At 43.5% G+C, this 25,233-nt stretch overlaps 2 protein-coding genes across 2 annotated transcripts in view; one reads left to right on the top strand and one right to left on the bottom strand.

Annotated features, from left to right (window-relative positions):
• The window catches only part of atad1a (ATPase family AAA domain containing 1a), a 296,764-nt gene that overhangs the window by 45,477 nt on the left and 226,054 nt on the right, over window positions 1-25,233 (top strand). The gene's annotated exons all lie outside the window — the stretch shown is intronic.
• Window positions 23,007-25,233, bottom strand: part of htr7c (5-hydroxytryptamine (serotonin) receptor 7c) — a 41,986-nt gene continuing 39,759 nt past the window's right edge. The window contains exons 2-3 of the mRNA XM_072664925.1: window positions 23,749-24,087; window positions 23,007-23,430 (exon numbers count right to left, since the gene is read on the bottom strand). Coding sequence (XP_072521026.1) covers window positions 23,007-23,430; window positions 23,749-24,087 — 763 coding nt within the window. The remainder of the gene's footprint in view (window positions 23,431-23,748; window positions 24,088-25,233) is intronic.

Raw genomic sequence — 25,233 nt, forward strand, 5'->3', positions numbered from 1 at the left:
GACTACTACAGAGCCTCGGTCTTTACTCGTCTACTACAGAGCCTCAGCCTTTACTGGACTACTACAGAGCCTCGGCCTTTACTGGACTACTACAGAGCCTCGGTCTTTACTGGACTACTACAGAGCCTCGGCCTTTACTGGACTACTACAGAGCCTCGGCCTTTACTGGATTACTACAGAGCCTCGGTCTTTACTGGACTACTACAGAGCCTCGGCCTTTACTCGTCTACTACAGAGCCTCGGTCTTTACTGGACTACTACAGAGCCTCGGTCTTTACTTGTCTACTACAGAGCCTCGGCCTTTACTTGTCTACTACAGAGCCTCTGTCTTTATTAGACTACTACAGAGCCTCGGTCTTTACTCGTCTACTACAGAGCCTCGGCCTTTACTCGTCTACTACAGAGCCTCGGCCTTTACTCGTCTACTACAGAGCCTCAGCCTTTACTCGTCTACTCCAGAGCCTCGGTCTTGACTCGTCTACTCCAGAGCTTCGGTCTTTACTCACACTTGACCAGAATGCCTTATTTTCACTCTGACTCGACCACGACAAAATCTCTATCTTGACTTGGACTCACCTCAGGTGTCCAGACTTTTGGTGGATACTACAGCTCGCATGCTGAAGTGGTCAGTGCTTATATTTTGCCAGTCATTCTGTCTGCAGCTCATTTACACACCAAATTACTGTTAGCTTCAATTAACTTTGAAAGGATTTAACTAATTAAGTGCTGTAATCAGCTGTGGGTGGGTGGGTGTGTGATTGACACTCCTGATTGGCAGCTGTTTTATATAATAAGTGTAAGAAAGCAGCCGGCGCTGAACCTTTCTGCCCTTCTCTGGTGATCTGCTCGTTATCAGACAGTCATAATTACGCTGGAGGAGGAAGAAAAGCTGAACGTTTAGCTTCCATCGCAGGGGAGGGGCTGTGAACGGGGAGTGTGTGAAGAGTGTGTGAAGACGAGGGTGGACGAGCGTCATGTGGCAGTGAGTGGGCAGCACTGACGTTCCAGCCGAACACTAAGGAAAGTCTTAAGTGTGTGTTTACACGTCTCGTATATGCAGCGCTGTTGGAGCTGGATTAGATGGTGCTGTCAAAAGTAAGAGTGTTAATGTAAATAAATGAAAATGAAGGGGGTTCGAGGACAGCTTGTATTGTATTGATAAATATGAGCCTCCCGGTTCACATCTACAGTACACTACTGACCCACTATCACATCTGCAGTACACTCCTGACCCTCCATCACATCTGCAGTACACTCCTGACCCTCCATCACATCTGCAGTACACTCCTGACCCTCCATCACATCTACAGTACACTCCTGACTGACCCACTATCACATCTGCAGTACACTCCTGACCCACCATCACATCTACAGCACTCTCCTCACCCACCATCACATCTACAGCACTCTCCTGACCCACCATCACATCTACAGTACACTCCTGACCCACTATCACATCTGCAGTACACTCCTGACCCTCCATCACATCTACAGTACACTCCTCACCCACGATCACACCTACAGCACTCTCCTGACCCACCATCACATCTACAGTACACTCCTGACTGACCCACCATCACATCTACAGTACACTCCTGACTGAACCACCATCACATCTACAGTACGCTCCTGACTGACCCACCATCACATCTACAGTACGCTCCTGACTGACCCACCATCACATCTACAGTACGCTCCTGACTGAACCACCATCACATCTGCAGTACGCTCCTGACTGAACCACCATCACATCTGCAGTACGCTCCTGACTGAACCACCATCACATCTGCAGTACGCTCCTGACTGAACCACCATCACATCTGCAGTACGCTCCTGACTGACCCACCATCACATCTACAGTACACTCCTGACTGACCCACCATCACATCTACAGTACACTCCTTTCTGTCCTGCTCCAGTCTGCTACAGTATTCAGTGTTTGATCTGCTGTGTTGTTTCTGTCCTTTCAGAACACTCTCACTGGGGCGCAGGTTGATTCCCTGTGCAGCTCCATCTTCTCCTGTCAGAAAGGGTTTCCTCCTACATTCAGACGTTTTACATTATTCAGAGCCACGGCTCCTCTCCCAGCACGCCTCAGGACCTCCCTCACTGCTCCACCTGCTGTACCTTTAAAGGGCTCATATCATGGGAAACCTGTCCTGACTACTTTTGCAATGTAGCATATAAGCACATTCAGCCTATAGCAGTTTAGCCCCACCCATTCAGCCAACAGCGGTTAAGCCCCACCCATATAGCCTACAGCAGCTTAGCTCCAGCCAATCATCCTGAAACAGTTTAGCTCCACCCATTCAGCCTAGTTTTGCAACACACCCATTTAAACTACAGCAGTTTGGCCAGTCAGCCTAGAGGAGTTAAGCCCCACCCATTCAGCCTAAAGCAGTTTGGTCACGCCCATTCAGCCTACAGCAGTGTAACCCCACCCATATAGCTTACAGCAGTGTAGCCATACCCATTAACCCACAGTAGTCAAGTCAAGTCAAGTCAGATTTATTTGTGTAGCTTTTTACAACTGTTGTCGTCACAAAGCAGCTTTACATAATTAGTACTTAATAAAGGACAGAGACAGAGAAGAAAGAAGAAATAACATGAAGGGTCAAAGACCCCCGTGAGCAAGCCAAAGGCGACAGTGGGAAGGGAAAACCCCCTTAGAGCTGGAGGAAGAAACCTTAGGAGGAACCAAGACTCACAAGGGGGACCTGACCCGTCCTCCTCTGGCCAGACTGTTTAAACGTTAATGATAAAAATTACCAAAGCAGATACAACAGAAAGTTAATAGTTGTGATATTAATAGTGTCAGACAGGCACGAGTCCATCTAGGTTTCAGCACGGACACCAAACAGGCAGCAGCGGCAGACGGGTGAGCCATGGGTGGTGGCGGGTTGGGGGGGGACCCGCTGGCCGGACTGGTAGGTGGCAGCTGGTTAGACGCAGGTAGAGGGGATCTCAGCGGGCAATCTTCCAGCAGGTCGGGCTGGGTGGCCATTTACTCGAAGAAGGTAAAAAGAGAAAAGTCAGTTCTGAGAGGAATTTTATGGAGGGCAGAGAATGTTGAGAATCAGCATCTGGGTATGTCTGACCACTCCGGCAGGTCTGATTATCATAGCATAATTAAAAGGAGAGAGCCAGAAGGTAACACGGACACGGGCGTACCCTGAGTACACCAGTATCTATCTGCTCCACCGTCAACAAACCTGAGTGATCACATGTAAGCAGCGAGACGACAGCTCCAGCATCTCAGTGTACTACAATTCCCTGGGTCCGCGAACCCCTGGACCTGCAACCTTTATCTAAGAAACATTAATTACCAAAAGCTAAACTAAACATATAAGTTTTTAGCTTAGATTTAAAGATTGAGACTGTGTCTGAGTCCCGAACATTATCTGGAAGGTTATTCCAGAGTTGGGGGGCTTTATAAGAAAAGGCTCCTCCCCCTGCTGAGGTTTTCTGAATTTTGGGAACAGTAGTTTAGCTCGTCAACTGACACTGAAGTTATAAGGAGTGTTCCAGCCCAGACTGCGACGATTTATGTATTTAAAAATACATTATGACCATTTATATATATATATATATATATATGGGCCTTTTGAAGATCAGCCATTCTTCATCCTCACACAGTGCTCATCTGGAGTAACGTCTGACTCCATGTTTGGTGTGATGGTGCTGTATCAGGCCTGTATCACACCCAGACGCAGCAGCTACATCTTATCTACGCTTGAGTGAAGAGTGGTTACGATATCAGTGGAGCAGATCAGCAGTGCTAAATCTTCATCTTCCGTTTCCTGCATGCAGACGAGCCTCCAAACGAATGGAGGAGTTCACTCCTGAATAAATTCCGCCTCGAAAACACACCGTTTCCCCGTCGCTTCCCCGTCGCTTCCCCCGTGATCAGACTTACAAGTTTTCTAATGGGCCAAAATCACACCCCAGTAGGAATACATAAGAATCCCTGGTCCATTAAGCTCCATCTCTACCTCCTCATATTTCACTATTTTATTATAAACATCTGCCCTGCACTCCCACGTACTGGCCAATTTCTTAGACACACCTACATCTGTACTTCCATTTACTGGCCACTTTATTAGAAACACCTACCTTGTGCTTTTTCACTGGCCACTTTATTAGAAACACCAGCTTGTGCTTTTTCACTGCCCACTTTATTAGAAACACCTACCATGTGCTTTTTCACTGGCCACTTTATTAGAAACACCTACCTTGTGCTTTTTCACTGGCCACTTTATTAGAAACCCCTACCGTGTGCTTTTTCGCTGGCCACTTTATTAGAAACACCTACCATGTGCTTTTTTTCTGGCCACTTTATTAGAAACACCTACCCTGTGCTTTTTCGCTGGCCACTTTATTAGAAACACCTACCGTGTGCTTTTTCGCTGGCCACTTTATTAGAAACACCTACCTTGTGCTTTTTCACTGGCCACTTTATTAGAAACCCCTACCCTGTGCTTTTTCTCAGGCCACTTCCCCTCACCTACACTCAGTTTCTCCAGAATAGAGGCTCGGTTGATTACCCGGAGGATCTCCCGTCATTTAAAGCCGTGTCACTGTAATTGTGGGCTCAATTCCCCGTGCACAAGGCTGGCTGATGGTCAGCAATGAAGATGACACTGCGATTAGCTGTGAAAACGCCCATGTAGCGTCTCTAGATGCTTCTCTGCGTAGCACAGATGGTTGGTGTAATGACTGCATGCTTATTATTCATAAACACTCCTCTGTTTCAAGCAAAGTGAAGATCCTGGAGTTATGCGAGTTCACCCAGCCGAGGTAAAAGTGCTGATCTAAGATCAGATCTGGACTTTGCTGACCTCATAAATGTAATTACGTGGATCATTGGATGCATATTAGCACGGGATTTAAAACCCGTATGACTCAGCGGTTTGGTGCCACAGTTATTTGTCTTACAGTGACTGCAGGAAGGTCGTTTACTCCGCTTAGTGGTGGCTATACCTCAAGGAAGCCAAGGTCAACAGTTTGAGGGGAACGTCCAGGCTTTCCCAGTCCTCCCAGTAGCTAGGACTACCTCCCTACGTCACACAATGCTACCAATGCTTCTCAAACTGGAGCCCACACTGGCTAGCATTGCCCACACTGAGTGTGATGGATGAAGATGGAGTACCCTCCTACACACCCAGAAACCCCTCTGGGACCCCGTGGTCACTGACGGATGGCTGTGGCATCACCACCTAACGATAAAACCAGCGCTTAGACTGCTTCACCACTCAGGAGCCCCTGGATCTGCAAATATCCAGAAATGACCCATCATTCTGCACAGCTCACTGTAAAACAAGTGTCCAAAACTTTGTGGACACCCTTTCCTAATATCGAATAAAACTAAATTCAACTGCCTTAAGGTTCTCCCATTGCTTAAACAGGCCTTCACAACATCAAAACCTGGCCTTACCGATGCTCTCGCTCTTGTGGAGATGAGTGCAATCAAATCCTCCTCACAGCTATGTTCCATTGTCTAGTGGTAAGCCTTTCCAGTGGAGTAGAGGCTGTTACTGCTATAAAGTGGGATGAACTCCCAGCTAATTCCCTGATTTCAGAAGAAACACTGCAGGAGGAGCAGGGGTTTGACCGTGTCTTGTATCAGAAGTACTGAACGTTCTTGGTGCTTCCACTGAGGTCCTGGAGGCTGTGATGTGATGTTACTCCATGTTGTCCATTTCGTTTTAATTCTCCGAAACGTGGCAAAATGTGAGCTTTCTGAGGGGTCGGCTGTTGACAGCAGGTGTCGGTTCAAATGCTGTAGGAATACGTCCACACACTTGAAGCCTGTCCTTCAGACACATCTGAAGTCGTGGGTTCTTTGATGGCTGCCTTTCTGTTTGAAGGTCAGCGTGTCTGTGTGCTGGGGCTTGTCTACAGCTTCTGAAGTGTTTTTTTCTTCAAAGCGACAAAGACTCTAAAAGCACGCCTTAGCTGTATTACGGCTCTCAAATGTTATGTTGATTTTGACCTTTGAAACTTGGAGAAGATGAAAACACAGTCTCTCACAACTTTATAGAAAGATCATCAGCAACGGGCAGATAAAGCAGATGAGGGGTTTTTGCTCGGGTTCTTGACTGATGAATGCAGTGACATGCTTCTAAACAGTATTATATATTTACGTGTGATCTCAGTTCACTTTCCCTCACTTTCAGCTCTTATAATATCACACAGTAGCCCTAGTAATATAGCCATAACTCTATTAACTCAGTACAGCAGACCAGCTTTCCCACCTGAACACATTGAAATATCTGCGCCCAAATACTTATGACCAGTGAAAAGAGGCTGCTGTGTCAAACACTGTCTATTTTACCCACCATCACATCTACAGTACACTCCTGACCCACCATCACATCTACAGTACACTCCTGACTGACCCACCATCACATCTACAGTACACTCCTACTGACCCATAATCACATCATACAGTACACTACTGACCCACCATCACATCTACAGTACACTCCTGACTGACCCACCATCACATCTACAGTACACTCCTGACTGACCCACCATCACATCTACAATACACTCCTGACTGACCCATAATCACATCATACAGTACACTACTGACCCACCATCACATCTACAGTACACTCCTGACCCACCATCACATCTACAGTACACTCCTGACTGACCCACCATCACGTCTACAGTACACTCCTGACCCACCATCACATCTACAGTACACTCCTGACTGACCCACCATCACATCTACAGTACACTCCTACTGACCCATAATCACATCATACAGTACACTACTGACCCACCATCACATCTACAGTACACTCCTGACTGACCCACCATCACATCTACAGTACACTCCTGACTGACCCACCATCACATCTACAGTACACTCCTACTGACCCATAATCACATCATACAGTACACTACTGACCCACCATCACATCTACAGTACACTCCTGACCCACCATCACATCTACAGTACACTCCTGATTGACCCACCATCACATCATACAGTACACTACTGACTGACCCACCATCACATCTACAGTACACTCCTGACTGACCCACCATCACATCTACAGTACGCTCCTGACCCACCATCACATCTACAGTACACTCCTGACTGACCCACCATCACATCTACAGTACGCTCCTGACCCACCATCACATCTATAGTACACTCCTGACCCACCATCACATCTACAGTACACTCCTGACCCACCATCACATCTACAGTCCTCACTCTGTGTTCTTTATTATTACACTGCTATCTGTGCTGCACTTCTGTGCAACTCTAGCTGTTTTGAAAAGTGGTTATTAATAAATATATAAATAAATAGATAAACATAGAAATAAATAAATACAGTTGCGTTTTATATGGAGAAAGCTGTGACTGACTGACTGTGTTAAATACATGCTGGCACAGGAGCTGTCGTCCTGAACTGGAGGCTCAGATATGTTTTAAGAGAAAATCCTCCGAGCTGGTTTTGGCACGTTGGTTTTGAGTGTGGGCGTTTCCCCTCGATGAACCGCAGATAAAATCCCGTCCCGGCGCGCCTGCTGTGGCTGATCTACACAGCTTATATGCTTTATTGGTTTAGATGGAGCTCAGTGTTTCCAGTCTGGGAGACGGAGCATGGATGAAGTATAGCTGCCCCTCCTGCCCGGGAAAAAACTCATACTGATGATCATCATCTTATGGCGCATATCACTCATCTGACTGTCTGACGCTCTTAATCACCATGTAGCTCAATTATTATATTCTATATTCCATTATATTGACATCTATTAAATGATGCTTGTTTTTGACTCTCAGGCTTCTTTGCATTTTAGTGCTCCGTTAATTGTGTTTATCGTCAGCGCTTACGGAGTCATTATGGTTCCTCATTTGCACATATAAATTGATTTTCTGTGCTGAATCCCTGCTGACAGCGTAATTCAGTCCCAGTTCTGACAATGCTAAGCCGGCTATCTCATTAGCATTCATTGATATGCGTATAAACGATAATGCGGTGCTCTTTTGAGTGCATTCATACAAAATGTGCATTTGTTTGTCATATTTCACGTATGTCAGCTGCTATGCTAAAGCTTTCGCCACTTATCTTCCCAGCCCAGGCGGCGATGCTGTATGTTCTGTGGGTGTGCTTCTGGCAGGAGGTCTTCCAGATGTCTCTCCAGCCGTCGCCCTCGTTCTGAGGAAGAAGAAGACTTAGCCCTCTGGAAATAAACAACGCGATCGCTGATAAACTCAGGGTTTAATGTGGCGTTGAGGTTTAGCTGGATCGTAGCAGTGTACTCTAGAGTAGGTGGTGTACTGTGACTAGCTTGCTGTTGCCTTCATCAGATTCAGCCCCCTGACGCGGGCCTGCAAAGCCAAGACTGGACCAGCCAGCCCCTCCATACTTGATGGCGATGGTCAAAAGCCGATCTGCACCGAGAGCTCTTCCAGCTTCAAGTACAGCTCGACTCGACCCGCCATCCTTTAAGATCCACGGAAGACGAGCATCCAGACTTTTTACTGTCCTGCACCGAAGTGGTGGAACGAACTTCCCCTGGGTGTCCGAACAGCAGAGTCCAACACTCACTGTCCTCAAACCCAGACTGAAGACCCTTCTTCACCTCATTCAGAAACAGCTTGGATCACTTTGTTTACATCCCCGTGTGTAATGCTGGTTAATGAACGGTGACAAATGGTGGTCAGCGCCTCGTCCAGCAAGGCCGGAGGAGTGAAATTAATGGCAGGAAGCGTTCCGGCGGCAGAGCCTCGCATTAGGCCACCGAAGACGTGTGTATCAATTAGCGGCGCATCACAAGAAGCCTAATGCTAGCCGCTATGCATGCTAATTCAGGCTAAATTATTTTAATTTATTTCACCATCAGAGTCGCATTCACTTACACTGCAGTGGTTCAGCGCGCGGCGCGATTGTGTCAGTGGCTTCGCTGAAGGCCAGGCTCGTGGGAGGACCTTGATATTTGGGGTGGGTGAAGAAATACGAGATTACTCCATAACCAGCAGGAATATTTATAGCTGCTAATCCGAGCGTGTCGGAGCAGGAGGTTTAAATTCATGGTAAAAGGAGTGTGTGAGGTGCTGTTCTGAATGGTTAGAGCTTCTTATGATTTGATTTTTTTTTTTTTGCTGACATGTCAGAAGGTGCATTTAGCCATGAATTCATTCATCACGCACTCTGGAAGTGAGAAGAACAGGCTGCGACTGAAGCAGATAGCAGTGTGGGTTGGCTGTAAGTCAGGGGTTGGCTGTAAGTCAGTTTAGCTATAGCATAATCACACCTCTTATTCATCCCACTGCCAAATGATTCTTAAACAAATAAATGTCTCTCTTCAGGCTCCACCCACTAATGTGGTCTTCTGTACCTACTGTAAAAACCTCACTTTAGAACCATTGATTTACTAAAAAATACTGTTTTTCTCTTACTAGGGTGAATATTAATAACGCTCTAAATGTAGGTATTGTGATATACACTGAGGAGGAGGAGCTACAGTCTCTCATTAGGGTGAATATTAGTAACGCTCTAAATGTAGGTATTGTGATATACACTGAGGAGGCGGAGCTACAGTCTCTCATTAGGGTGAATATTAATAACGCTCTAAATGTAGGTATTGTGATATACACTGAGGAGGCGGAGCTACAGTCTCTCATTAGGGTGAATATTAATAATGCTCTAAATGTAGGTATTGTGATATACACTGAGAAGGTGGACCTACAGTCTCTCATTAGGGTGAATATTAATAACGCTCTAAATGTAGGTATTGTGATATACACTGAGGAGGCGGAGCTACAGTCTCTCATTAGGGTGAATATTAATAACGCTCTAAATGTAGGTATTGTGATATACACTGAGGAGGCGGAGCTACAGTCTCTCATTAGGGTGAATATTAATAACTCTAAATGTAGGTATTGTGATATACACTGAGGAGGCGGAGCTACAGTCTCTCATTAGAGTGAATATTAATAACGCTCTAAATGTAGTTATTGTGATATACACTGAGGAGGCGGAGCTACAGTCTCTCTGTTTCTGTACCATAACAGTGTGTGTGATGACTGATTTGTGTGTAGAAGTTCCAGAATTCACGCCTATATTATCTGAATCTCCACTTGGTGGCCTAATAGAGCACAGTTTGGAAGAACATCAACAACTTACAGTGAAAGCTAGCCAGGCTAAAGTACAGCTTCCAAACATGGTGGAGGTAGTTTTACACACTGCTTCTGTAACTAAGCCCCCCAAGACCCAGGTTGGCCTAGGAGTGTACTGTAGATGTGATGGTTGGTCAGTCAGGAGTGTACTGTAGATGTGATGGTGGGTCAGTCAGGAGTGTACTGTAGATGTGATGGAGGGTCAGGAGTGTACTGTAGATGTGATGGAGGGTCAGGAGTGTACTGTAGATGTGATGGTTGGTCAGTCAGGAGTGTACTGTAGATGTGATGGTGGGTCAGTCAGGAGTGTACTGTTGATGTGATGGTGGGTCAGGAGTGTACTGTAGATGTGATGGTGGGTCAGGAGTGTACTGTAGATGTGATGGTGGGTGGTGTTAATGTATACACGCAGTAGTGAGTAGACTACTCTCATATGAAGCTTTGCTCTTTTCAGTGTGAAGTTGTTTTTGCTTTATAAGTGACCTTCCTCTTCATCCCTCGCCCACTTACAGCTCTGTGTTTATTCTCTATAATCCATGTTTATGAAGTGTGGTGTTGTGTTAGACCACAGCTCTGGCTGGATTCACAGGCCTTTTTTCTGCACACGTTCAACCTTTGTTATTTTATTATTTTGCAAATTCCATATTTTTAAATTCCATTTTATTTTAATTCACACTGGGTTTTATGTGAAACCCCTCCACCATTTTAATGATCTGGTTTTAAAAGCAGGTTCTAGAGCCGAGCTCTTCTCAGAACTCTGGTAGAACAGTGTCTCAGGCATCAGGCAGCGTCTTCATCACCAATAGGTGAAGAACTTTCTGTGAGGAGCATTTCCATACAGAATTCATACATATATAAATATATGCCCAAACATTTATGATATATGTGTATACATGGCCATATTTCAAACGTCTGTATTGCGTTAGAGACATGTGACTGTTAAGAATGTGAACACATTACTGTGTTCTTCATCCTGGTGAGTCATTGACTGATTGTCTTTGTTGTTAGTGTTATATGTTGACTCATATCGTAAAGCAGGAGTGTGCAGAGCTGCAGGTATGCAAGTTGTATAACCACAGATTGCACCTGAGCCAGGCTACTCTGCCCCTTTGCCCACATGCTGCCCCGGCAAGGAGCATAACAGGATGTTTCAAACAGGAAGCGCTTAGGCGTGATTCTGAGAAAACCTTCAGCTCTTTATCTCTTAAGATCTTGCTGATTTTACGCCAGGCTTCTTTCTCGCTCTTCTGCGGTTCTTCATTAAGGGCAGTCCCACTGAGACGTGACTCATATTCAGAGCCACCCGGACAAAACAGAGCCGAATCTGAAAGCATCCGAGATCTTTCTCAGTACAGGAGAACAATCCTCACAAGCTAAGCCTTTGCACAATGCACAATGTTCTTCTAATGAATGCATTCAGCTATTTGAAGTTGCATCTATTGCTGACACAGATGTGCAAATGCACACACTCACACACAGCTTGTCTAGTCCCTGTAGAGAAGTACTGCCAATAGAATAGGACTCTCTGGAGCTGTTGGCACCATGCTGCCTAACGCCAGGCGTGGGCTAGTAGAGGGGTATAAAGCCCCCCAGCATTGAGCTGTGAAGCAGTGGAAGAACTGTGGTGGAGCTCCATCTAGTACTTTTGGGATGAGTTGGGGAGTTGGAGATGGATCTAGTAGAAAGCCTTCCCTCCTGGACAGTAGAGACAATTAAACTAGGATAAACTCTTTTAATCCTCTTGTTTTCAGAAAAAATACTGAATGAGCAGGTGTCCCAATACTTTTGTCCAAATAGTGTATATGGTCTATAGCAAGTGCAGAACACTACATCTCAGTTCAGACAACAGTACGTCATCTGAGTTGAGCCTTAAAAACATTAGATAATGAGCTGCAGCTGAAAGGTTAGAGTGCCCTCAATCACGTGACTTCCCCAGTCTGGAAGGCTTTTGCCAGCTCAGATTGTGCTGGGATTTTAACGGAGGAGCTCCTCACATGTGATGAGCAGCAGTTAGACTGTAGGGCCGGTCTATAGTGGTGAAATTACTTCACAGCTCTAGAGTGGAGCGACTGTCTAAGTGCCTGCTCGATAAGAGACAGGAGTTCATAACACCACAACTCTCCATGGTGAGATGAGTGCTCCTGGGGTTTCATGTATCAAAGTACTGCCTCTTTAGATCCAACCAATCGCAGGCTTTGTCTTGCAGTGTGTTTAGGTGTGGACTTTAGGTGTGGATGTATTGCATGATTTTGTTTACTGAGGCCTTTACAGGTTATTCTAGTCAACCATCCTCTGGGTTTTGGGCACATCAGGAACACATCCGGGTACTGTAACACCCAAAGAACCCATTTCAAAAACCTTTAGCTTCAGGTTAAAGAGCCGACAGAAACAGGAGTGTGTGAGCACTGCGTTTCCGGTGGGCTCGCATCCTCACAGCCAGCCTGTGAATACGAGAGTGACCCTCCTGCACTGCAGTTATATAACACTTCAGTCCAGCCTGACTCACGCCCTCATCCCTGCACTCTGAAACCAATCATCTCTCACTGTTATTGACTCTGCGTGATCACCTGACCTCAGAGTTCACACAGATATGTGTGGAGGTGTGTGGATTTAACAGATACGGGTCCTTTCTGATAAAGCAGATTATTGCCTTTGCACAGGATACTGGAACTGGTCCACTTTCTCACCAGAGCAGTGTGTGTATATGAGTGTGTGTACTTACATAAATATATTTTTGACAAATGACATATATACACATGGACAAAATTGTTGGTACCCCTTAGTCAATGAAAGAAAACCCACAATGGTCACAGAAATAACTTGAATCTGACAAAAGTAATAATAAATAAAAATTCTATGAAAATTAACCAATGAAATTCAGGCATTGCTTTTCAACCATGCTCCAATAGAATTATTTAAAAAAAATAAAATCATGAAACAGGCCTGCACAGAAATGATGGTACCCTTAACTTAATATTCTGTTGCACAACAAAATCACTGCAATCAAATGATTCCTGTAACTGTCAGTGAGACTTCTGCACCTCTCAGCAGGTATTTTGGTCCACTCCTCATGAGAAAACCGCTCCAGTTGTCTCAGGTTTGAAGGGAGCTTTTTCCAGACGGCATGTTTCAGCTCCTTCTAAAGATGCTTAATAAGATTTAGGTCAGGGCTCATAGAAGGCCACTTCAGAATAGTCAAATTTTTCCTCTTAGCCATTCTTGGGTGTTTTTAGCTGTGTATTTTGGGTCATTATCCTGTTGCAAGACCCATGACCTGTGACTGAGACCAAGCTTTCTGACACTGGGCAGCACATTTCTCTTTAGAATCCCTTGATAGTCTTAAGATTTCATTGTACCCTGCACAGATTCAAGACACCCTGTGCCAGATGCAGCAAAGCAGCCCCAGCACATAACAGAGCCTCCTCCATGTTTCACAGTAGGGACAGTGTTCTTTTCTTGATATGCTTCATTTTTCTGTGAACATAGGGCTGATGTGCCTTGGCAAAAAGTTAAATTTTTGTCTCATCTGTCCATAGGACATTCTCCCAGAAGCTTTGGGGCTTGTTAACATGTAGTTTGGCAAATTCCAGTCTGGCTTTTTTATGATTTGTTTTCAACAATGGTGTCCTCCTTGGTCGTCTCCCATGAAATCTACTTTGGCTCAAACAACGATGGATGGTGCGATCTTATACTGATGTTCCTTGAGCTTGAAGTTTACCTTTAATCTCTTTAGAAGTTTTCCTGCGGCCACGTCCAGGGAGGTTGGCCACAGTCCCATGGATCTTAAATTTCTATAAACCTTTACTTTTAACATGCTTGTCTATAAATTTCTTTCCAATCTCCTGAGACTCTTTCCTTTGCTTCCTCTGGTCCATGTTGAGTGTGGTACACACCATGTCACCACACAACACAGTGACTACCTGTAGCCCTATATATAGGCCCACTGACTGATTACAAGACTGTAGACACCTGTGATGCTAATTAGTGGACACACCTTGATTTAACATGTCCCTTTGGTCACATTATTTTCAAGGGTACCATCTTTTCACCATTTTTGTCCAGGCCTGTTTAATGAGTTTACTTTTTTAAATTCTGTTGAAGCAATGGTTCAAAATCAATGTCGGATTTTTTTATTTGTTCATTTTCATAGAATTTTTATTTATTATTATTTTTGTCAGATTCAAGTTATTTCTGTGACCATTGTGGGTTTTTCTTTCATTAACCAACCATAAGTACCAACAATTTTGTTCATGTATGTATATAATACATATGGGATATATTGTTATTATTATTATTATTATTATTATTATTGTTACATATAGGTACTTGCTTGTATATAATACATTTGGGGTATATTTTTTACATATAGATACTTGCTTGTACATAATAGATATGGGACATATTGTTATTACTACATATAGACACTTATTATAGACATATAATATATTATTAACATATAACATTTTATATATGTATATATATATGTAATAATAATAATTATATATATAATCATATTATAATTATTATTATTATTATTAAACATAGGTACTTACATATTTATAAAACATACAGGATATATTATTAATATATATAGATACTTGCTGGCATATTATACATATAGGATATATTTATTTTTTACATGTAGATACTTGCTTGTATGTAAGGCATATGGGATACATTATTATTACATATGGAGCCTTGCTTGTTTATAACAGATATGGGGACTGTTATTACATATAGATACATATATCAGACACACACTCATGTCTGACTGTTCTCCTGGGGTGGGTGGCACTTCTGTGAGCGTTAGGAGGCTCTGCTTTGATAAGTGTGTCAACCTGCCCCCTCAGAGCACTGCACTGCCACAGTGTGTGTGTGTGTGTGTGTGTGTGTGTGTGTGTGTGTGTGTGTGTGTGTTTATCACTCGTGCCTGAAGCGCTCCACAGTGTGACGGCTCTGCTAGGAGATTACCTGCTCTGGAGGATCGAGGCGCTGCTTTTGCTTTACATTATTTAATTAAGGCTAAAAGAGAAGCGCAGCGTTTCTGCCAGGAGTTCTGATTTAGAGTCGAGCTCTCGTGAAACTGAGCTTTCCTTAAAAAGCAAACGTACAGCTGCCTCGTGGCCATCGTGGAGGAATGCAGATTCCCTATTCAGCTCAGATCAGCTCTGTCTGTGGGGAGTGTTCTCCAGCAGGCCTGCTCTCAGCCGTGCAGTGTGTGTGTGTGTGTGTGTGTGTGTGTGTGTGTGTGTGTGTTCATGTGCAAGTGTCCAGTTTATATCTACTGATGTTCAAGGTGATTGAATAGCTGATTTGCCAGGCAGACACATACTGGTGAAGCTAGTTGGCCAGTTTGCTCGTGCCGATCATGGTGGTCAACCACCTTGGACATGCTGGTCATCTTGTTCAGGCTGGTCATACAGACATGGGATATATTATTATTATTATATTATTATTACATATAGGTACTTACATATATATAATAATATGGGATATATTATTATTACATATAGATACTTACATATATATAATAATATGGGATATACTATTATTTCATATAGATACTTGCTTGTATATAAGACAAATGGGATATATATTGTATTAGGTGGTTGAATAGCTGATTTGCCAGGCAGACACAAACTGGAGAAGCTGGTTGGCTCATGCCGATCATGGTGATCAACCACCTTGGTCATGCTGGTCATGTTGTCACTATGGTGTTGCTAGGCGGTCGCTATGGTATGGTATCTTAGGGTGGAACCACAGATTGGACTGCGTCCACATGCTTCTCTACCTTCAGATGCTGCTTCTGGAGCTCTCAGCTTGTCCAGAAATGTACTGTAGGGGGAGCCCAAGAGCAAAAACACCAGTTTTCACATAATGGCACCTTGCAGGCTGAGTAATAAAAGATGTTTGGCGTGTCCCGATCCAAGTACCCTAACGCTGTTGGTTGATACTGATCCGATCCGAGCACTCCTGCTGAGTCCCACCTTGCCTCCTGACACTCATCTTCCAAAACTACCCTAAACATGGATCATCTGTGACACAAAGCTTCTAATGCTAACTCTCCATTCCACCTTAAATAGCGCAGTAGCGGTTATTGTCCATGATTCAGCAGCAGAGTGAAACAGCTGCAGAATTTAAGGTGGAATGGAGAGTTATAGTAAGAGGACAACTTCAGCCCTGTTTTGGCTGCTAACTGCTAACGTCAGTGCTCTGATCAGCTCCAATAAAGCTCTGTTTAGCTCGGCTCACTGAAATAAGCTCACAGATGAACAGATGTTTAGGGTAGATTTCCAGTTCCTCACTACGGCAGCTAAGAACCATGCCTGGAGGAAGCCAGAGGGCACTCTGCTGCAGCGAAACCAGAGATCGGAAGTGGATCAGGACCTTAAAGGCCGAGACCAGATTGATTCAGATATGCCTGGATCGGCCCCAGATCCCGAGTCACTGGGTTGGATCAGGACAGCTCTACTGAAAATGAGTGAACAGTGGAATAATAAAGAAACTAGAGCGCAAATGAAACCTATTAATTAGCTAATTTATTCAAATTAATCTTGCTGACCGCTCAGGGATAACGAGAGGTTGGGTACGGGCTGCGTAACGCCCCACTCCAGCAGCGTGTACAGGGGTGTGTAGTGTTTAGTAGAGGTGTAAACTTGTGCAGTTATGTAAGGCCCAGTATGGTCGTCCCCGAACAGTGCAGTGAGGGACACCCTGCTATGAGCAGTGTGTGTGTGTGTGTGTGTGTGTGTGTTCCCTGTGCCAAGCTTCCTCTCTGATTGCTTTGCCCTCCGTATAACTCGACCTGTCCCTCCGTCTCTAAGTGCCCATCAACCAGCTCAGCTCCAGCTCGGCAGAAGCCATTTCTGCCTCCCGACTTCTGAATAAAATATCTCCCCGCGAGCCGAGAGAAGAATAAAAAGACTTTTTGGGTCACGCTTTCCGTTCCTCGTCTCAGAAGATCGCGGATTTCTCTCTCTAACCTTCCCTCTCATTGTTATTAGTGCTTAAAAAAATAAAAAATCTCCCACTCATGAATTGTTCATTGGTGGGAAGAGCTGTAACCCCCCCCCCCCCCTTAAGACCAGCCGGAGCGGCTAAAATACCCTGTTATCATTTATTGAACACGCATCTGGTTCATGATAGCATAGTGTTAGAGAGATTCTAAGATATTTTATGTTGCAAATAACATTAAAACCAATGTGCTGCACAGTTATAACACTGTTATGAAGCTTCATAAACAAGTAACGAGGTGTGTAGGGTCATTATGAACACTATGTGTTCATAATAGCATGGGTTCATTCACCTGGAGTGTCATAGCACACTTATAAAGCCTTATCTCACATATACATGTCAGTGTTCACAACTGAACTAATGTGCTGCATAGTTATAGTACTGTTATAAAGCTTCATAAGCAAGTAACTAGGCATATAAGGTCATTATTGGTATTATATTGTACTATGTGATAGCATGATTTCATTTACCTGGAGTGATACTGTGTGTGTATTTGTTTATCTGTGTATTTCTGTGAAGTCTACCTACATAGAGACTTCATAGCACACTTATAAAGCCTTATCTCATATATTTAATTAACAGCTCATGCCAGTGTTCATAACATGAAGACTTTTTATGTCATGAATAATATTAAACTAATGTGCTGCACAGTTATAACACTGTTATGAAGCTTCATAAGCAGGTAATGAGATGTATAAGGTCATTATGAACACTATGTGTTTTTGATAGCATGATTTCATTCACCAGAAGCGTTACTGTGTGTGTATTAGTTTATCTTTTTTTTTTTTCAAAGTCTACCTACATAGAGACTTCATAGCATGCTTATGAAGCCTTATCTCATATATTTTATGAACAATATGCTGCACAGTTATAACACTGTTATGAAGCTTTATATGCAAGTAATTAGGCATCTAAGGTGGAGGCCTAATTAGAAACACTATACATGAGTTCTAAAAACACCTTATAAGCTTTATTAATCGGAATTAATGCTTCATAACAGTCCGTACTGAGGAACAGTGGACCACCACCATGAAGAATGGCCAGCTCTTCTTTTAGTTTAGGCCAGCCTGAGCGACTAACACATCCCATTAGAGTGTGAGTGTATCGGTGTTTGTAAAGGCTGCCTACATAGAGCAGTGCATAGCACGCTTATTAAGTCTTATTTGACAGCTTATGTCAGCATTTGCATCATAAGATGTTTTACGTCATAAATATCACTGTATTGATTAAACGAAAGTAATGTACAGTTATAACACTGTTATGAACTTTCATAGACATAAAAGGTGGAGGTCTAATTATAAACACTGTATGTGAGTTCTAAAAATCCCAGTATTGACCTGGCATGTGATGTTCATAACTAGGCCTTTGCCTTGTGAGCTCTATTACCTGGGAGTGGCAGTTATATATAAGTATAATACCCACCACAGCGCCACCTTGCAGGTATTGCATTTTAAAAAAAACTTTGTAGCATGTAAACATGGATACATTCACACAAAAAACTGCCTAATTTACATAAATTGTTTTTGTGATGTCACAAAAAAATGTATATATGCATATACTGTAACTTACAGCAATTTAGCCCCGCCCAACAGAATGCTTCTCAGAACAGAGCTCATTTACATATATCAGTCGTAAAGGTACAGTGTGTTGGACTGTAAGGGTTAAAGAGGGGTGGGTGTAGAAGTGAATTATTATTAGGACTTATAATTATTATAAGTGGAGCTCAGAGAGAAATGAAATATATGAAAAATTTAACATACGAGCTCTTTCAATGCTTATGTATGCATTATGAAGTTCCTATGTACATGAGTGTGCAGAACCACCAAATAAACAGCCGTAACCACAGAGCGTACGTTCTGTATACAATATTTTATATAAAAAAAATAGAGAGGTAGAGAAAGCACATATTTCTTGGCTGATCAATAAAACACAGATGTAACTGATACAACATGATTATATACAGCAGCTCTGACATGTTCAAACATCACCAAATAAACCTGCCATCTGCCCACATCCTGCTAATGCTGCACCTTCGGCCGGCCCTCCTGATAAACACACCGTGCTCCAATAAAACCACTGCGGCCACTTCAGCTTTACGGTGTGTTTCGCTAAGCTCTCACTGTGTTTGGACTGGGCGTGAAACCCAGCATCAGCGCTCCAACCCCTGGGAGTGACCGGCGTCACTGACCATAACAACACCAGGCTGTAAATGTAAAGGTTTTTTATGAAGGGGAAACTCCGGACACACTCCACAGACGTTCTGCAGAACTCAGCAGTCGAGATGTAAATAGAGCGTTTAAGCTGGTACAGAGAGAGAGAGTGATTAGTGTGATGCTCACTCGACCATTTAAGAATCACCGCTGCGCTCAGACACTTTGGGGAATGGTGGTCCTGATCGCTGCTCTGGTGTAAAAGGACTCCTCCTCTGTTGGTCAGATTTACAGTTTAATGACCTTGGTTTTAATGTTCTAGCTGGTTCTAGCTCTGCACTCTACACTGAAAGAATTCTTTGACTGGTAATAATCGTGGAACCCTTTACAGAACCTTTTTTATTTAAAGGTTCTATGATGAGCCATCTACACAATGTTTTCCTTGTACTTGAAGAACCACACATTTGTGGAAGCAAGACTCGGTTCTATATAGAAACATGTACTAAAAGGATTCTTGAGGAACCCACTTTATTAGAACCTGCTACCTTGTGCTTCCACTCAGAGGCCACTTTATCGGAAACACCTACCTTGAGCTTCCACTCAGTGGCCACTTTATTGGAAACACCTACCTTGTGCTTCAACTCAGAGGCCACTTTATCGGAAACACCTACCTTGAGCTTCCACTCAGTGGCCACTTTATTAGAAACCCCTACCTTGAGCTTCCACTCCGTGGCCACTTTATTAGAAACCCCTACCTTGAGCTTCCACTCAGTGACCACTTTATCGGAAACACTTCTTTTGAGCTTTCACTCAGTGGCCACTTTATCGGAAACACCTATCTTGAGTGTCCACTTAGTGGCCACTTTATTGGAAACCCCTACCTTTGTGCTTTCTAATAAAGTGGCCAGTGAGTGGATGTCCAAGGCAGGTGTTTCCAATAAAGTGGCCAGTGAGTAGAGATCCAAGGTAAATGTTTCTAATAAAGTGGCCAGTGAGTTTATATCTGAGATGGGTGTTTCCGATAAAGTGGCCAGTGAGTGGATGTTCAAGGCAGGTGTTTCCAATAAAATGGCCACTGAGTGTATTATCCAGTCCTCCAGGCCTAATTAGCATAAATGATTGGAGTTGAAAACGGGAAAGATCTTAAACAAGCCAGTTTCCATCCAGGTGATCGTTATCATTGTAAAAGGCTCTAAGCTAACGACACATCCAGAACATTAGAGTGATCGGTTGGTGACGTGAAAAGCCCCGCCCCCTCCCCCCTCCCCCAAAGCTTCATGGTAAGAAGAGTCATCTCTGGCGTCTGAAACTGGGACAGCCTCTGCAGCTCTTTTGCTTCTGTAAGCTGTGAGCCATCCTAACCCGACCACGCTCAGAGGAGGTTCTACAGAAGGGTTCAGGAGACATCAGAGGTGTGTGGATGTGGACTGCGTCAGTCGACACGATGATGATACACTGTTACTGTACATACGGACATGCCCCTTACAAAAATGAAGTAAATACATTACCGTACAGTTCGTCATGTTTCAACAAGATATTCTGATGTTTTCCATCTTCATTCTCTAACAGCTGAACAGAGCCAGACAGGCTTCAGACGACAAACACGGCCTCTTGTTATCCCATCAGATTTAATTGGGCTGCAGTTCCTCACATGATCATTCATTATCAGCATGTCTGTCATCATCTGTGTCTGAACAGAAGTGTCGAGAGCGTCTCTGTCGCTTGTCAGAGCCGTCCGGACCGTGGGCCGGATCAGAGCAGAGCGTTTGCACAGAGCCCTGTCCGGTCTAATCCTCCATCACAACCCTAACGGCCGCTCCGCGCCACCAGCTCTCAAAATAGCCCGGCTGAGTCACTGTAAAAGGCAAGGTGAGTGTCCTGTCTCTCTCCCGCTCTCTCTCTCTCTGTTCACCCCCACACCCACACACTCTCAGACACACCGATTTCCAATATTAGTCAGCAACAGACCTGAAAGCCTTACAGCAACAATTATCCACTAGCCCTTATGATTCCCAACAGCAAAACATCTGCTTTCTGAAGGACTGCTGCTCTGCTCTGACTGACAGCGCCTCCAAAAAAAAACAAGCAAAACGTGAGTCAGAGTGACAAATAGACAAACAAGACAAATTCGTTAGAAAGAAAGAAAGGAAAAGGAAACAAAATGAAGACAAAGAGAAGAAATGTAGGGGCATTTCTGAATTTCTAAAAATCTATTTCAAAATAATAATAGGAAAAAACATGTTTTTTTAAGAAAGGAAACAATAAAGAAAACAAAGAGAAAAAAACAAGAAAAAGAAAAATCAGTCCCAAAACCCCCAAATCTCTGTTTTACCAAAAATAAAAAATAAAAAGGAAATTCAAAAAGGAGTTAAAAAAATATTTATTCTAATCAGGTTTAAAAGTGAGGAATAATTAAAGGAAAATAGTAAAAAGTCAAAAAAACAAAGAAGAAAGAAAAGAGGAAAGAAAAATAAAGGAAAAAAAAACTGAAAACAAAGAAGAAAGAAAGTGAAAGAAAGAAAAAGAAAAGAAGAGAAGGAATTTTGAATCACAAAAAATCTAAATCAGTTTTCTAAAAATAGAAGAAAGGAAACAATAAAGAAAGCATAGAGAAAACGTAAGAAAAAAGGAACAAAATAAAAAGAAAGAAAAAGAAAAAAATCAATTCCAAAAAAACCTAATCTGAATTTTGTCGAAAATAAAAAAGAAGGAAATTGAAGAGTTAAATTATTCAAAAATTATTCATTCAAATCGGGTTTGAAAGTGAGGAAGAAAGAAAGGAAAAGAGTGAAAAAGGCAAAGAAACAAAGACGAAAGTGAAAGAAAAGAAAATAAGAGAGTATTAAATAAAAGTCTTTTAAATCAGAATTTCTACAAATCTGTTTTCTGAAATTAAAAAAAAAACTTTTTTTTGAAGAAAGGAAACAGTAAAGAAAAAAGTAAAAGTAAAGGAAAAGAGTAAAAAAAGGTAAAGAAACAAAGAAAGTGAAAGAAAGGAAAATAAGAGAAAGTAAGGAAGAAGAAAAAAAGAAAAGAAAAGAAGGAAATGAAAGGAAACAAAGAAGAAAAAAAGAAAGTCTTCTAAATCAGAATGTTCTGAACATGAAAAAAAAACTTAAAGATTAAAAGAAGAATGGAATCAATAAAGAAAACAAAGAGAGAACGTAAGAAAAAAAGTGGATGAAATTAAAAGAAAAAAAATCTGAGAATAAAAAAACTTCAAAAGAGTTCAAAAGGAAGAAGAAAATAGAAAAGAAAAGAGTAAAAAGGAAACGAAACAAAGAAGAAAGAAAGAAAGGAAAAAAGAGAAATTAGAAATGTAGGGTCCAAAAAAAACCTCAAAAATGGCTCATCCTGCACAGCTCCCAAAAACAAGCAAAAAAACACGGAAAATACAGAAATGAAATTGTAGGGTTCAGTGATGCCCCGCCCCCAAACAGCCTTAATGCAAAACTCAAAAACAAAGAGGCCTCTTCGGGTCCAAAACAGGAGCTAATCCAAGTCCGAGTGTTTGAAGTGTTTGAAGAACAAAAATCACTCTGAAGGTTCAGAAACGCTTTCATCTGAATCAAAGTTCCGAAAGAAAAATGAGATTCCAATTAAAACTGTTTCCAGTTCAAAACCGCAACAAACAAACAATCCGTCCAGGGTCCCGAAACCGGCGCCAGTTTTCGAAAGGGCGTCTGAACGTCCCTCGGCTAAACTTTCAAGGCCTCGTGGACTCCGACGGCGGAGAGCCGGCGGTTGATGTTGCGGTAGCGGCAGCGCAGAAGGTCCTTGTAGGTGGAGCGAAGGTCCCGGTTGAAGAAGGCGTAAATGAAGGGGTTGACCAGAGAGTTAGCGTAGCCGAACCACAGCAGCATCCGCTCCAGCCAGATGGGGATGCAGCTGCACTCCACGCCGCAGATGAAGGGTCTGGCCGTGGACAGGATGAAGAAGGGCAGCCAGCAGATGGAGAAGACCCCCACGATCACACCCAGGGTGGTGGCCGCCTTCTGCTCCCGCTTGAAGATAGACATGTTCTGGCGCTCGGGGCTGAGGAGCCGAGAGAGGGCCGCACATTCCTCCGCCACTCCGGCGCCGTGGTGCTGAGGCTTCAGCCCGTGCATCCTCACCGCCTCGCTGCAACAACACAACAAGCGTTCAGACTGCTTTAACAATATCAGCCCACGTAAATATCACCTTCAGATTTGTACGATAAATTGACTAAAGTATTGGGACACCTGCTCAGGTTTTGGAGGGAGGAGCATTGCTGTGAGGATTTGATGGTGTCAAATTTTGGTGTAGAAAAAAACAGAATCAAGACACACCGCTAATCAATTTATACTCAATTCTCAATTTCTACTCGTAATCGAACCCCATCCTGAGGTTCCCACAGACTCCCACCCCTCCTGTTTACACCCCTGTACTTGAGTATTATTTACTTTAACCAGGTAATACTTTTTACAGTGGAGCTCCCTGGCCGGCACGTCCAGGCTGCGGACGATGCTGGTGAAGCGGTGCTTGGCCCCGCTCTTGCGGGCTGCCTTGAAGATCTTGTAGTACATGAAGAGCATGACGATCATGGGGATGTAGAAGGCCACGGCGGTGGAGTAGATGGTGTAGCTGAAGTCCTGGCTGATCAGACACACCCCCGCCGTGTTGATGTTCTTCGCCCAGCCGCAGAACGGAGGCAGCGTGATGGAGGCCGACACCAACCACACGCCAAAGATCATCTTGGCCATCAGCTGGCCGTTCTGACGGGCCGGGTAGGTCAAAGGGCGCGTGATGCCAAGATACCTGCGAAGAGAAAAGCAGCTGAGTGAGATTTATCTGCTCATCTCTACACCACTGCGCTTCAACCTGCACCTTTAAAACTGAAATATGTATGAGCTCTGTTCTGATTGGCTACCCTGTATTGGCCTGTGCGGTCCAGGCTGAAATTCAGGGTAAACCACTGCTGTAACCACACTGGCAGAGTGGGCGGAGTTAAACGACTCTAGACTAAATGGGAGGGGCTGAATAACTTTAAGCTGATTGGCTCAGCTGCTGTATTTCGAATAAAGCAGCCAGTAAGGATACACAAAAGTAGGCGTTTCTGATAAAGTGGCCAGTGAGGAAGAGCAATGGTAAGGTGTTTCTAATACAGTGGCCAGAAAGAAAGCACAAAAGTAGGTGTTTCTAATAAAGTGGCCAGTGAGGAAGCACAACTGTAGGCGTTTCTAATAAAGTGGCCAGTGAAGAGGCATAGATATAGGTGTTTCTAATAAAGTGGCCAGTGAGGAAGCATTAATATAGGCGTTTCTAATAAATTGGCCAGTGATGAAGCATAAATGTAGGTGTTTCTAATAAAGTGGCCAGTAAGGAAGCGCACAGGTAGGTGTTTCCAATAAAGTAGCCAGTGAGAAAACATAAATATAGGCGTTTCTAATAAAGTGGCCAGTGAGGAATCACAAATGTAGGCGTTTCTAATAAAGTGGCCAGTGAAGAAGCACAAAGGTAGGTGTTTCTTATAAAGTGGCCAGTGAGGAATCACAAATGTAGGCGTTTCTAATAAAGTGGCCAGTGAAGAAGCACAAAGGTAGGTGTTTCTTATAAAGTGGCCAGTAAAGAAGCACAAAAGAAGGTGTTTCCAATAAAGTGGCCAGTGAGCAAGCACAACGGTAGGAGGTGTTTCTTATAAAGTGGCCAGTGAGGAAGCACAAATGTGTTTCCAATAAAGTGGCCAGTGAGGAATCATAAATATAGGTGAAAAAAGGCCGTGAACAAGACTGTGCAGAGACAAATAATGGAGATAGGGGTTTCTAATAAAGTGGCCAGTGAGTATTTCTGGACAGATGTGATCTCCACAGATCATTAAAATGAAAAAACATAAAAATAGAGTTCCACTCATGACAGCAACATCAGACTAATGGCACATCCAGGACACGGGTGTGTTGGTTGGCT

The sequence above is a fragment of the Salminus brasiliensis genome, chromosome 20, assembly GCF_030463535.1.
Source record: "Salminus brasiliensis chromosome 20, fSalBra1.hap2, whole genome shotgun sequence".
Taxonomy (NCBI): domain Eukaryota; kingdom Metazoa; phylum Chordata; class Actinopteri; order Characiformes; family Bryconidae; genus Salminus; species Salminus brasiliensis.